Genomic DNA, 15,223 nt, shown 5'->3' with positions numbered 1-15,223 from the left:
GGTTCTTATCGTTTCTTTTATTAATGTGATGTATCACATTGATTGATATGCGCATGTTGAACTAGCCCTGCATCCCAGGAATGAATCCCACTTCATCATGGTAAATAATTATTTGTATTTGCTGTTGAATTTGATTTGCTAGAATCTTATTGAGAATTTTTGCATCCATATTCATCAGGGATATTGGCCTGTAGTTCCCTTATTTGCTGGGTCTCTGTCTGGTTTAGGAATCAAAAATGCTGGCTTCAGAGAATGAGTCTGGAAAATTTTCCTTCCCTTTTTTATTTTTTTGGAAAAGCCTGAGAAAGATAGGTATTAGCTCTTCTTTATATGTCTGGTAGAATTCCACTGGGATGCCAACTGGTCCTGGACTCTTATTTGTTGGGAGATATTTGATAACTGATTCAATTTCTTCACTGGTTATGGGTCTGTTGAAGTTTTCTGTTTCTTCCTGTTTGAGTGTTGGAAGTGTGTGGGTGCTTAGGAATTTGTCCATTTCTTCCAGGTTGTCCAGTTTGTTGGCATAAAATTTTCATAGTATTTCCTCATAATTGCTTGTATTTCTGAGGGGTTGGTTGTAACAATTCCATTTTCATTCATGATTTTATCTATTTGGGTCATCTCCCTTTTCTTTTTGAGAAGCCTGGCTAGAGGTTTATCAATTTTGTTTATTTTTTCAAAAAACCAACCCTTGGATTCATTGATCTGCTCTACAGTTTTTTTAGATTCTCTATTGTTTATTTCTGCTCTGATCTTTATTATTTCTCTTCTTCTGCTGGTTTTGGGGTGTCTTTGCTGTTCTGCTACTATTTCATTTAGGTGTCATGTTAGATTTTATATTTGGGATTTTTCTTGTTTCTGGAGATAGGCCTGGTTTGCAATGTATTTTCCTCTCGGGACTGCCTTCACTGCATCCCAAAGCGTTTGGATTGTTGTCTTGTCATCTTCATTTGTTTCCACATATTTTTTAATTTCTTCTCTAATTGCCTGGTTGACCCATTCATTCGTTATTAGGATGTTCTTTAACCTCCATGCTTTTGGAGGTTTTCCAGACTTTTTCCTGCGGTTGATTTCAAGCTTCATAGCATTGTGGACTGAAAGTATGCATGGTATAATTTCAACTCTTGTATACTTATGACGGGTTGTTTTGTGATCCAGTATATGATCTATCTTGGAGAATGTTCCATGTGTACTCGAGAAGAAAGTATATTCTGTTGCTTTGGGATGCAGAGTTCTAAATATGTGTGTCAAGTCCATCTGATCCAATGTCTCATTCAGGGCCCTTGTTTCTTTATTGACCGTGTGTCTAGATGATCTATCCATTTCTGTAAGTGGGGTGTTAAAGTCCCCTGAAATTACCACATTCTTATCAATAAGGTTGCTTATGTTTATGACTAATTGTTTTATATATTTGGGGGCTCCGGTATTCGGCGCATAGACATAATTGTTAGCTCTTCCTGATGGATAGACCCTGTAATTATTATATAATGTCCTTCTTCATCTCTTGTTACAGCCTTTAATTTAAAGTCTAGTTTGTCTGATATAAGTATGGCTACTCCAGCTTTCTTTTGACTTCCAGTAGCATGATAGATAGTTCTCCATCCCCTCACTATCAATCTGAAGTTGTTCTCAGGTTTAAAATGAGTCTCTTGTAGACAGCAAATAGATGGGTCTTGTTTTTGTATCCATTTTGATACCCTATGTCTTTCGGTTGGAGCATTTAGTCCATTTACATTCAGTGTTATTATAGAAAGATATGGGTTTAGAGTCATTGTGATGTGTATAGGTTTCATGCTTGTGGTGGTGTCTCTGGTACTTTGTGGTCCTTGCAACATTTCACTCACAGAATCCCCCATAGGACCTCTTGTAGGGCTGGTTTAGTGGTGATGAATTCTTTCAGTTTTTGTTTCTTTGGGAGGACCTTTATCTCTTCGATTCTGAATGACAGACTTGCTGGATAAAGGATTCTTGGCTGCATATTTTTTCTGTTCACTGCATTGAAGATTTCCTTCGGTTCCTTTCTGGCCTGCCAAGTTTCAGTAGATTGATCTGCCACTATTCTTATGGGTCTCCCCTTACAAGTTAGAGCATGTTTATCTGTAGTTGCTTTCAGTATTTTCTCTTTATCCTTGCATTTTGCCCTTTTCACTATGATATATCGTGGAGAAGATGGATTGAAGTTATGTCTGAAGGGAGTTGTCTGTGCCTGTTGGATTTCAATACCTTTTTCCTTCCCCACTTCAGGGAAGTTCTCAGCTATGATTTGTTCAAGTACACCCTCAGCCCCTTTCTCTTTCTCTTCCTCTTCTGGAATCTCTATTATATGGATATTGTTGCATTTCATTGCATCACTTAGTTCTCTAATTCTCCCCTCATACTCCAGGATTTTTTTTATCTTTTTCTCAGCTTCCTCTTTTTCCATAATTTTGTCTTCTAATTCACCTATTCTTTCCTCTGCCTCTTCAATCCGAGCTGTGGTCGCCTCCATTTTATTTTGCACCTCATTTATAGCATTTTTTAGCTCCTCATGAGGATTTCTTAGTCCCTTGATCTGTGTAGCAACAGATTCTCTGCTGTCCTCTATAGTTTTTTTCAAGCCTTGCGATTAATTTTATGACTATTATTCTAAATTCTTGTTCCGTTATATTGCTTAAATCATTTTTTGATCAATTTGTTAGCTGTCGCTACTTCCTGGAGTTTCTTTTGAGGAGAATTCTTCTGTTTTGTCATTTTGGGTAGTCCCTGGAATGGCCTGTAACTGCATAGCTCTTCCCCTGTCCTGTCTGGAGTAACTTGCATTGGTGGGCGGGGCCTCAGTCAGACCTGATGTCTGCTCCAACCCACCACTGGGGCCACAGTCAGACTGGTGTGTAACTTATCTTCCCCTCTCCCAGGGGCAGGACTCTGTGGAGTGGTGTGACCTCTGTCTGGGCTACTTGCACACTGCCAGGCTTGTGGTGCTGCTTTGATGGGATCTGGTATATTAGCCCTTGTGGAACCGCAAGTTGCACAGGGGCAGGAGGGGCAGGCTTAGCTCACTTTGCTGTTGGTGGTCCCCTGAAGGAGGGGTCCTGAAGCACCAGGAGGGAGGCAGGCAGAGCCTCTTGGAGGGATGGATCCACAGAAACACAGCGTTGGGTGTTTGCGTGGTGTAAGCAAGCTCAGTGAGGGGAACTGGTTCCCTTTGGGATTTTGGCTGGGGGTTGGGAGAGGTAGATGGTGCTGGCTAGTGCCTTTGTTCCCCTCTGAGCTGAGCTCTGTCTTCCAGGGCACAACCCCTCTCCCTCCCAGTGTTGTCTCCGTCTCCCACTCTCCAAACAGAACTCCATCCATCCCCTCTGCTTTTGCAAGCCAGACTTCAGGGGCTCTGCCTTGCCCAGCAGACTGCCCCTTCACCCCCCGGCTCCCTCCTGGTAGTCCACGTAGCACGCATTGCCTCTTTGCCCTTCCTACCCTCCTCCTTGGGCCTCCTGTCTATGCTTGACTCCAGATAGTCCATTCTGCTAGTCTTCTTGCAGTTTTCTGGGTTATTTAGGCAGATGTGGGTGGAATCTAAGTGATCAGCAGGACGCGGTGAGCCCAGCGTCCTCCTACAACACCATCTTCTCTCCCTTCTTAAGATCTATTATTGTAGCTTTAAAGCAAATACTGAAGCTCATCATCTATAAAAATTTCACAGCTACCATCAAACTTATTGCTAAAAGACTGAATGCTTTCCTCCTAAGATTGGAAACAGGAATGTCTGCTGTCACTACTTCTATTAACATTGTATTGGAGGTTCTAGCAAAGGTAAGCACAAGAAAAAAAGAATGCATCCTAATTGAAAGAAAGAAGTAAAACAATGTATATTCAACTGAAAACATGAACTTGTATATAGAAAATCCTAAAAAATCCACACTATTGAAGCTAATAAAGGAGTTCAGCAAGGTTGCAGGGTACAAGTTTGATGAACAAAAATGTATTGTAATTCTATATACTAACAATTAATGGTCTGATAATGAAGTTTAGAAAAAAATCTTGTTATAATAGCATCAAAGAATAAAAAAACTTAGGAATAAATTTAAAGTGTAAGACATATACTGAAAATGACAAAAAAATTGAGAAAATTAAAGAAGAATTTACTGTTGAAAAAATTAAGTCCTAATAAGTAGAAATATATTCCATGTGTATAGATCAGAAGACTTAATAATGCTAGATGGCAATACTACCCAAACTTATCTACAAATTCAATGCAGTCCCAATTAAAAAAAAAAAAAAACAGCTAATATGTTTTTTTCTGAAATTGAAAGGCTGAGCCTAAAACTCACATGGAAATACAAATGACCCAGGATAACCTATACAACCTTGGTAAAGAAGAAAATATTTGGAGGAATTACATTTACCAATTTCAAAACTTACACAAAGCTGCAGTTATCAAGACAGTGTTATCCTGTTGTAAGAATAGACATATGGATCAAGGAAACAAAATTGAGAGTCTAGAAATAAACCCTTATATTTATGGTCCATTTTCAACAAGGGTGCCAAGACAGTTCAATGGGGGAAAGACTAGTCTTTCCAGCAACTGGATATCAACATGCAAATGAATGAAGTTAGATTTTTACCTCATACCATATGCATAATTAACTAAAATGGATTAAATGTTACCGCTAAAATTATCACATGCTTAGAAAAAGACATAGGTGTTAATCTTTATGAACTTGGATTATTCAATATTTTTACATGACACCAAAAGCACAAGCAACAAAAGATGAAAATAGATTATGTTGATTTTTTCCAAATCAAAAATTTGTGTGTTTCAAAGGACACCATCCAGAAAGTTAAAAGAAAACACACAGAATTAGAGAAAATATTTGCAAATCATATATCTGATAAGGGACTAACATGCAGAATATTAAAAAAAAACCTTTTACAACTCAATAATAAGAGATAACTCAATTAAAAACTGGGCCAATGACTTGAATGGACATTTATCTAAAGAAGAAATGCAAGTTGCAAATAAACACATTAAAAGATGCTCAACATCATTAGTCATTAGGGAAATGCAATCAGTCAAAACCCCAGTGAAATACCACTTCATCCCCACTAACATGGCTAAAATAAAAAAAGACAATAAGAAGTGTTGGTGAAGATGTACAGAAATTGAAACCTTCATACATTGCTGGATTGTAAGATGGTACAGCAAATTTGGAAAACAGTTTAGCATTACTCAAAATGTTAAACAGAGTTACAAGTGATTCAACATTACTACTCCTAGAGGATTGAAAATATAGGTCCACACAAAAATTTGCATATTAACATTCATGGCAGAATTATTTTTTTTGTTTTTCTTCCAAGTTTTTATTTAAATTCCAGTTAGTTAACATACAGTATAATATTAGTTTCAGGTGTAAAATTCAGCGATTCAAAACTTACAACACATGGTGCTCATCACAAGATGGCAGCATTATTCATAATAGCCACAGAGTAGAAACAACTCAAATACCTAACAAATGATGGGTAAACAAGATGTGGTATATTTTACAATGCAATTTTACTCAGCAATAAAAAGGAATGAACAACACAAATGAATGTTGAAAGCACTATGCTAAGTTGAAGAAGACAGTCACAGGGGCGCCTGGGTGGCTCAGTTGGTTAAGTGTCTGACTTCGGCTCAGATCATGATCTCATGGTTTGTGAGTTTGAGCCCTGAGTCAGGCCCTGTGCTAACAGCTCAGAGCCTGGAGCCTGCTTCAAATTCTGTACCTCCGTCTCTCTCTGCCCCTCTCCCATTTGTGCTCTGTCTCTCTCTCAAAAATAAATAAAATTAAAAAAAATAATACAGTCACAAAAAGCCAAATATTATATGACTTCACTTATATAAACATCTACAATCCATAGAAAAAGAAAGTGGATTAGTGGTTACTAGAGGCTAGGGTTGAGGTAGAGGGATAGAGATTAATGCCTATTGGGTAAGGGTTTCTTTTTGTGGTAAAATTGTAGCGAATTTTGTGCAACTCTGCATATTCTAAAACCCACTGAATTGACACCTAATATTGTGGCTTTTATGGTATGCGAAGTATATCTCAATAAAATGGTTACTTTTAAGAAATGGAGCTAATGCCTCCTTTTCATAGTACTGTTAGGAGAACTAAATGAAGGCGTGAAGCCTTCTTTTACAAAATTAGGCACCCAGGGGTGCCTGGGTAGCTTAGTCGGTTAAGCTCCGCCTTCAGCTAAGGTCATGATCTCATGGTTCACGGGTACGAGCCCTCCGTTGGGCTCTGTGCTGACAGCTCAGAGCCTAGAACCTGCTTAGGGTTCTGTGTCTCCCTCTCTCTCTGCTCCTGCCCTGCTCGTACTCTGTTTCTCCTTCTCTCTCAAGAATAAACGTTAAAAAAAACCTAACATTAACAAAATTAGTCACCCAAATATTTGGTGGAACTGACAATAAATTTCACCTGCTTTCCAGCTTGGTCCAGAATGGATATAATATATCCATTATATATTTCAGGTAAATTCCACAGAGCTCCAGGGTCAGAATCAAGCTTAAACGCCTGCTCCTTTCGCACCCATACATTGAATGAAGTTCTGGTCTATTCACAGGGAGAACTGGGACAAGCAAAGTAGACTTTGCTCCCTGCTTTCCCTTTCTGGACTAAGTAACCATTCCTCCCCACCCAACTGGGCAGACAGACTCACTCATACCCTCCTCCACTAGCAAGTTATTGCTTTCATCCCAGAAGAATGTTTGAGGTATATATCTCTTACTTCAGACTTGAGAAAAAATGCTGAGCTGAAATCAGTATTTCAAAAGAAGAGAGAATCCACAAATGACCTCATCCAGCCAGTGTTTTCTTTGGGTATTGTAACAACTCAAGGCTTAATGGATAATGTGGCCAATCAACCCTGAGCCCTCCATAAAAAGATTAAGTTTCATATCTATTCAGGACTCATCAGGCTAGGACACCATGATTTTCTGAAAATTCTGAACAACACTGAAATGCTGAACTCAGAATCTGGTCCTGTGAGCAAGGTCTGTCTTCAGGCCTGTTAGGTATTTGTGCCTACCCCAGGCAGGCTGGGTAAATAGCTTGACTGGAAGCCCACATTTATTTTCCTATGTCAACTTGCAGCATATTATAGTGATTTCAAAACTGCCTCATTCAAGAACATAAATGTCACATTCTAGTATCATTTGAATCATGATTTTGAAATAATGGGGCACAAAGATAATGTTAGTTTCTATACAAGTTATATCATATATTGCATTTATTCCAATGGGAAATTAATGAAATGTGAACACTAGAATATTCTATGCTAGCAAGAATGTGTTCTCCCCTACACACACAGTATCACTGTTTTATGGTTATATCCATGGAGGACCTACTACATGCCAGGTGCCAGTAATATGGAAATGGGTAAAACATAGTTGAAAATCCCAAAGGGAGTTCTATCTTTTGGTAACAAAGACAGTTACACTAGAATGTGTTAAAGGAAAGCAAATAGTGCTAAATGAGCACAGAGGCAGGGAATCTACTTGAGTCTGGGGTGTAATGGGGACATTGAAAAGATAAAAAAAAAATACCTGAGCTGATTCCTAAAGATATAATAAAAAAAAAAAGGGTAGATAGACCAAAGAATGTTAAGGAACAGCTCCTCAGGAAGAATAAAATTTGTGCATTTATAGATGTGTAAGATACTTGGTCTAGCTGGAACCAATTATTTGAGAAGGGAGTTATTTTGATGGATAGGTAAGAAAAATGGGGGGATTACATTTAGAAAATATGTGCACCCACCCTAAATCAGTCCCATTGCATTGGAATGGCCATAAAACTAGTCAAGGAAAAGTTGGGCAGGGGAAATGCCTTACTGGGCTTCCTCAAAGGGGCCCCTTGGGGAAGGTTGATCACTAGCAGTGTTGCCTTAAAAGAGAACTTCATAGTAGCCTGCAGCTCTGCCCTTGGAGATTAAGGTTGAGCTCCTGACCATAGCTAATGGAAACAAAGGAAATAAATTCCTTCCATCCACTCTCTCCCAATCCCCCAAACATTCAAGATTCTCTTTAACAACAAAAAATGATTTATTTGTAACACACCCCAGTCTCCATCACTTCAGCACAGCATAGGAGTAGAAAAGTCACACTGCATCATTTAGTCCAAGGCAGAACTTCATGCCTCCCCAAACAGCAAGCCCGTCTCCCCCCAGATATCCAGCCCAGAGCCAAACTGAACACACAAATAGGCAAGCCCAGAATGAAGTTGGCCCCAGGCCTCAGCACATCTCACCCTTCCCCCACAGCCCTTCAAGCTTCCTGGCTGCAGCCTTCTACCCCTCCACCCCCAACCAGGCCAAGGCATAGCCTCAGAGCTACCAGGGAGCTTTCTTTGTGGGATAATTAACAAGAATTTAAGTGTTATATAAAATAATGTCCTGTGAAATCTAGAAAGTTTAAAATGACTCTCCCATACATAATCCTAATCAGCAGTGACAGCTCTCCCTCTCTTCACCATAGCTGCAGATGGTTTTGAAAAGATTATCCTCTCAGCTCCATACTCAAGTTTTCCTTTTGGCCTTATTAAGGGCTGTTCTCACCAGAGGATAGGAAGGGATCCCAGGTACTTTCCCCAGGTTCAGAGGCTGAGAGGAAAATCCCTGCTATCTTAGAAAAAAAATATTCCTTCTGCTTCCCTCCAAAGATTTTAATGGAGATTATTGCTTAAACATTTTTTTAATCCATCTGAGGAAAGTTAGTTTTAGATTCAGAAGGCAATGCAACCAGAAACAGGCAGTCTTTCAGATTAGGTACTAGTTTTGAGGGTACAGGAGGCAAGATAGAGGAGTATAAAGTCTCAAGTGGCCTTCTTAGCCCAAAATCTTCTAGAAAGCCTCAAAAGATGGATACTAGGAAGGTTTCACCTTTGCAGGCCTTGGTAGGACAATTCCAAAAGTTCTACTGTCATGGACTGGTGACTTTTGACAAGGTCACAATAAAAAAAGATGGGCATCTCCAAAGGAACATCTTTAAGGGCTCTAATGGTGAAAATGTACAAATACTTGGACTCAGAACTGTTTGTATAAAGTGAGGACCTCATACATGGGGGAAGAGACTTAACAACACCGTAAGGAATGGAACCCACAATAGGTAGAAGATCACAGATAGAACACCACTTGCAGCCTTAACATTGATATTTGTTTTGTTATGTTAAACTCTTTTCCAATTCCTCAGGAAACCTGAGCTAGCTTTACACTTTGCTGTCACCTGCATGTGCAGGACTGGGCAATCATGTCCTCATACTCCTTATACAAGATACTCCCATTTGCTTCAACCAGAAGGATGCTAATGGGAACATACTTATATGGAACACAGGAGGGCTGAGGGATGCTCTGGTCTACCAGCTCATTGACAAGGTTCTGGATAATGGCATGATTAGGGGAATTAAGACCATAGTGTAGTACCCGAGGGCAGATTCCCTTACAGTAGTTTGGAGTATATAGATGGGGAGCAATAATCCAGTGATCCCAGCCCAGCTGATGGAAGCTGACTTGGAAAGGGTGGAGGGAACACTGGTTACTTTTAAGCCCATCATGTTCCCTGAAGGGACCAGGAACCCCAGATGTGATACTGTCTGTTTGCCGGGTCCTCCGCAAGAGGAGAGAAGAGTCATCGTCCATGAATTCCTCCAGGCCTCTGGGGAGAAGTTTGGCCTTCTGAACACTTTCATGAGTATCATTGAAGTAGAGTAACAAAAATGCAGTGTCCAAGGATGAAGTTCCATGCCACTGAAGCTCAAGAATGTCACTACCTTTTTGTTGCTGGCACATGAAGTGGAGTCGTAGAACCCTGCGCCCCTTCTTATTCCAGAGCCTTTGAACATGTTGTGTGATATCCATCTCTGTCCAAGCTTTATACAGCATGGAAGGCTTTGAGGAATATCCTCCTGAAGAAGGAAAATGGTTGGTTGGGACTTTCTGGACCCAGGGCTCCACATGGCAGGAGAGATGGAAACGAGCTAGGTGGAGCTGATGGCGATAAACCACAGTGGCTTGGACCAGTTGGTATGCTACCCGGTTCGGTCTCAGAGGAAAGTCCAGGGTCTGTATATTCCAGGGGCCTTCAACAGCAAGAGAGAACAAGAGTAGAAGTTTAACTTCTTACCTCCTAGCCTGAATCTCCTTCACAAACCTGCTCATTGCAAACTGACAGCTGCAAGCAGCCCTAAAAATAAAGCAAAATCATGATAATCACCATCATTTGTTGAGCATTTACTATTAGATGTTTTAATACATTACCTCTTTAATCTGCAACAGTCTTATGAGATAGTAATTATTCCCATATCCTTGAGACATGCATGAATTAAGAATTAGTTCTCCTGTCATATTATACAGATGTAACTTTGAGGTAACAATCCAATATTGGGGGCTATCTATGGCCTGCCATCACTTTGAACGTGGGGCCAAGATGCCACAAAGTAATTTTGTCTACTTACCCCTAGTGAGGGCAGCTGTTTTGCCATTTCTATCTTCTATGTTAAGAATTGTTTTCTGAGCAGCTGTTCCTTCTTAAGCCATTTCCCCCTTAACCCTCAGTCTCTCCCTTGTTCATTCCTTACTGGAAATTATTCTTCATGTACCACATTAATTGTACTGCAGTTCCCCAAATACCATTTTCAACAAGGTCTTGTCCTATAAATGTTTTGTTTCCTAAGAATTCTACTAGAAACTGAAAGCCTTTTGGCGATTAAGTTTTAATCCAAACTGTAATGCTGACACCTAGTGGCCAAGGGTTGGTCTGGGGCTGAAGTGCTCTGAATTTCTGTATCTTCTGGAAAAGATTAAGAGCAAAGATTACAAAAACCAGGCATTGCAGGAAAAAGCCTCCTTTCATCTTCAAACACCTTATCGCTAAACACTTTCATGTTAATTTTCATATTATTTACCTAAGCTTCCTTCTGCACTGAATCCACAAGCTTGGATTCTTCAGTAGGCCTGGAATGGTCAACGTAGAAGTGTTTTCAAGGTCTTGAAACATCAGGATAATTTTTCAAAGTTCAGATTCAACTCATGCTTAATACACCCTTAAGTTTGGGGCACTGGACATCATTCACACAATGCCCAAGCCAGGCTTCTATTTGCTTTCTCAAGTTATTCTACACTCCCATCCTATAATCATCTTTTCAAGAGGCCCACCCATACACCTGCCCCATCCTGCCTAAAAAGGACCCCAACCCAACCTCTAGCAGGCTGTCTGGTGAGGAAATGCCCTTTACTTTCAGGCCTTGACATCACATATTTCCTGAAGCATGGTGGAGTAGTTAGGAATCAGAGCTAGGAAGGGTCTGCTCAGACCTTTTCAGGGAAATGACGGACTCACACATCCTATGTGATTGAACCTGGCATATTTCTGCAGACAAGCTCAATTCAGCTGGGTCATCTCCTAATGGAGACTTGTGGCCAGATGTTCTTGTCCTCTATTTCTGGATCCTTTCCAGATTCCCTAGATGCCAGTACGTCCCACGGTCAGACCAGGATAGTGGCCTAATTCTAGGCATCCTCATCTAGCCCCATATAATCTGTACAGACTTGATTTGTGCAGCTTTCTGCTGCACTCAGAATGAATTCCAGATTCCTTATAATAGCCTACAAGTCCCTGCCTCTCCTCAGCCTCCTTTCCTGCCACTCTCACACAATGCTCACTAAGTTCCAGTCATACTGATCTTTCTTCTGATCTTCAAGTCAGACAAGCTTGTTTCCACCTCCTAGGCCTTTGCATACATGGTTTCCTCTGCCTAAATCAGACTTCTCTCTGCTCTTCCCATGCTTAGCTTATCTTACAGACCTCAGCTCAAATGTCACCTCTTCAAAGATGCATTCCATGACAATCCCATGTAAAGGAAGGATTTGTTATTTTCTAGCAAATCAAATTATTTCATTATTTGAGAACACTTAACCATGATTTGCAATTACAAGTGTTTACTTATGTCTCACCCATGAAAACTGTACCTGTCTTGATCATATCTGTATGTCAGCATGTAAAACTGTGCCTATCCCTCTGTAGGTGTTAAGTATTTGTTGAGTGAATCTCCACCCACGCCAAGCTATTTTCTCTTTCCTTAATCAGAATGCATATCGCTGCCTCTATGCATAGTCTCCTTCATCCTTCCTCAAGGTCCATCTCAAATATTAGTTCTTCAGTGAAGTCTTTCACTGTCTTGCTGCTTCCCCTTCCTGGCTTTAAGCAGTGACCTATTTCTTCTTTCTTGTCTTGGGAGCCCTAATGCTTATCCTTGTCAAAGCATTTGTTATGCTGTAACACCATGATGTGATTATTTATCTATACCAACTTGATGGGAGCTCTCAGAGGTCAGGGAAACAGTTATTTGCCTCTTTAGACCCAACCCAAACAGTGCTTGTTCTCAATTAAAATCTGTTGAGTCAGCACAGCAGGATGTTTAAAAGCACAAACTCTAGAGCCCAAAATCCTGGATTTGACACTCAGCTCTACCAATTACTAGCTGTGTTACATTGAGGAAGTTACTCTGAATCTCAGTTTCTTTTCCTATAAAATGATTATGTTAATAATACCTACCTTATATGATGGTGCAGAGGATTAATGAAGATAATGTTTGTAAAGTACTTTGCCCAATGCCTGGAACATAGCAAGCTCACAGTAAAGATTAGCTAGGGGAATATTTGTTGTTTCACTTAAAGGAGGGAATGTAAACTACTGAAGGCCCAAAATTGATCTCACCAGGTTCCCAAGATTTCCTTGAAGTTGATGCTTTCTGCATTCCCTAGAGAGCCCTGCACTTCAGAAGCTCACTGGTTTCCTGGAACAGTATCTAACAAAGATATTTTTTAAATCAAGCATGATGGGGGGGCGCCTGGGTGGCGCAGTCGGTTAAGCGTCCGACTTCAGCCAGGTCACGATCTCGCGGTCCGTGAGTTCGAGCCCCGCGTCGGGCTCTGGGCTGATGGCTCAGAGCCTGGAGCCTGTTTCCGATTCTGTGTCTCCCTCTCTCTCTGCCCCTCCCCCGTTCATGCTCTGTCTCTCTCTGTCCCAAAAATAAATAAACGTTGGAAAAAAAAAATTTAAAAAAAAAAATAAATCAAGCATGATGGGAACAACGAAAATTCCAAAATACCTTTGGTACCAAAAACCCAAGTAGCAACATGGCCTTAATAGAAAAACTGCTTGGTATTCAAGGATATCTAAACACATGAGAAGTTATGAGTAGACTTTAGAATCAGGCAGACTTGACCTCAAATCCTACCTCTGTCACCCACTGTCTATGTGAACTTTGCAAGTTATTTGGCCTCTCTGTGCTTTAGTTTTTCTTTATCTTTAAAAATTAGGCTAATTGCTCCATGACAGCTAATGGTAATAGTGGTTCTTAAGGATTATATACAATAGCAGATGTTCACCTAACTAGGTATACAGACCTTTGGATGTTAATTTGGTTCTGTCCATTCTTAAAAATTTCCCCAACTCAGCATCATGTACTCTTTGCTCTTATAAGAATAAAACCACACATAAACAGCCCTCTACAAGAATACATAGTAGTATTTCTCAATTATAGTTTTCAGTGACATAAACAATAAGACTTTCTTTGAAAGATAGGAGCTGACATATCATTCAGTTGTCCTGGGGTCTGAGAGAGATTCCTCAGGTAGGGCCCAAGGCAATCTGTTCTTAAACTGGGGCCCTAAAGGGAAGCAGGTTTGGAGCTATCTTCTCCCAACTTTTCCATCCTTTGAAATCTAAGCCTGAGAAACAAATCACCCACCAGGCAATGAAGCCTGATCGTAAACTCACAGATCCCCTTTCCCTACACTCTTTTCCCCCATTTCTCTTCCCTCCAGGACAGTATGGCATAATAACTCACCTCTGAGAGGCCTTGCTACATCAGCCAAGGGTCTCACCAGCCTCACCATGGTGGCCCCAATGGTGCGGTTCTCTCTAGGGCGCCCACGTGCATCGGCTGAACGCTGGTACAACTCCAACATGTACCGCAAAGGATGCCCTAGGACAGGTGGCTTCCTCTGCTGCTTGCCAGGAGCTCCTTCCAGCAGCTCCCGAATCAGGGGCAAGGAAGGGGCATCAGCCATGAGGGCATTAGAGGGCTGTCCTATCTTTGTCATTTGGACCCCATGTTCCATAAAAAGCACCAGTCCCCAAAGAAGGATTCTAACGATGCTGAGACAGAGCATCTCAAAAGGTGTGCTGTCCAGCAACACGCTGTATCCCAAGCCCAAAGGATGTCGCTCTGAGTCTTTCCTTTCACATAGGTAACCGCATCTGGCTCCAAACCACAAAAGATAGGGAGAGAAAAAAATGAAAGGCAAGCAGACAGGCCTTATGTTGATTCCTCTTGGAGGATTTCTGGACAGAAGGAGGTCTCTTAACTTGGCCTCTTTGCATCAAAACAAACAGAAACAACCGGTGGGACAATGCAGCATATCCTTCCTGCTCTTCAGGGCTGGGAACAAGATAGCACTTACTCGGATGCTGAGGTAACCTTAAAGAAGAGGTCCATTCCAGGACCTGCTCCCTTACCTTATCCACTAGTATGGAGAAAAAAACAAACAAACAAACAAACAACCAAAACAACCCTTGCTTGCTGTGCTCCACAGCTTTAAAGGTAGTTTCTTAATTAGTCCTTAAAGGGCCAGAGACCTCTTGCTCCCATCCCACTTTCATGTAGCGCTTCCTCTAATGCATTATTTCCCAAAATGTGGTCTGCTATTGACTTAAGTGAAACTATCTGGGGTTATTGTTAAGAATGCAGACTCCTGGGTCCAGACCAAAACATGGACTCTCTGGAGCTGAGGTCCAAAAATCTGAATCTTAACAAATGCTCCAAGAAGTTTCTATGAACACTAAAATGTGGAAACCACTGTGAGTGTGGCTCCTGAAACTTGAAGAAGATGCCTCAACAGTAGTTTTCAATCTTGGCTATACATTGGGATCATCTGGGGAGTTTTAACTATTACAGATGCCTGGGTACCATCCTCAGTGATTCTGATATAGTGGGTCTGGGCTGTTAGTAGGGCATCAGGATTTTTTTAAACTTCTGCAGGTGATTCTAATGTGCAGCCAAGTTTGACAACTCTGATTTAGAATTTCTGGTTTACCATGGAAGGTATTGAGATCCTAAGTGGGCTATATCAGAGAAGCCTGGGGGGCAGTGGAAGATGAGTCTGTGGAAGGTGGCTGGGAGCTCATCTCACTTTACTAGTTAATGGA

At 40.9% G+C, this 15,223-nt stretch overlaps 1 protein-coding gene across 1 annotated transcript; it reads right to left on the bottom strand.

Annotated features, from left to right (window-relative positions):
• Nucleotides 1-9,234: 9,234 nt before the first annotated feature.
• Nucleotides 9,235-14,187, bottom strand: BMP15 (bone morphogenetic protein 15). The gene is made up of 2 exons (XM_040468803.1): nucleotides 13,863-14,187; nucleotides 9,235-10,091 (listed from the first exon to the last, which is right to left on the bottom strand). The coding sequence occupies exons 1-2, from the start codon at nucleotides 14,185-14,187 to the stop codon at nucleotides 9,235-9,237; spliced, it is 1,182 nt and encodes a 393-aa protein (XP_040324737.1).
• Nucleotides 14,188-15,223: the final 1,036 nt, after the last annotated feature.

This window comes from Herpailurus yagouaroundi, unplaced genomic scaffold, assembly GCF_014898765.1.
Source record: "Herpailurus yagouaroundi ecotype Mexico unplaced genomic scaffold, PumYag 67793, whole genome shotgun sequence".
Taxonomy (NCBI): Eukaryota; Metazoa; Chordata; class Mammalia; order Carnivora; family Felidae; genus Herpailurus; species Herpailurus yagouaroundi.
Note: the sequence above shows the minus strand (reverse complement) of the source record. Positions and strands in the feature narration are given on the sequence as shown.

Coding starts and splice junctions, on each gene's coding strand:
- BMP15 (XM_040468803.1), bottom strand. CDS start 14,187: ATGCTCTGTCTCAGCATCGTTAGAATCCTTCTTTGGGGACTGGTGCTT. Junction 10,092..13,862: donor TGTAGCAAGGCCTCTCAGAG/GTGAGTTATTAT, acceptor TTGCTGTTGAAG/GCCCCTGGAATATACAGACC.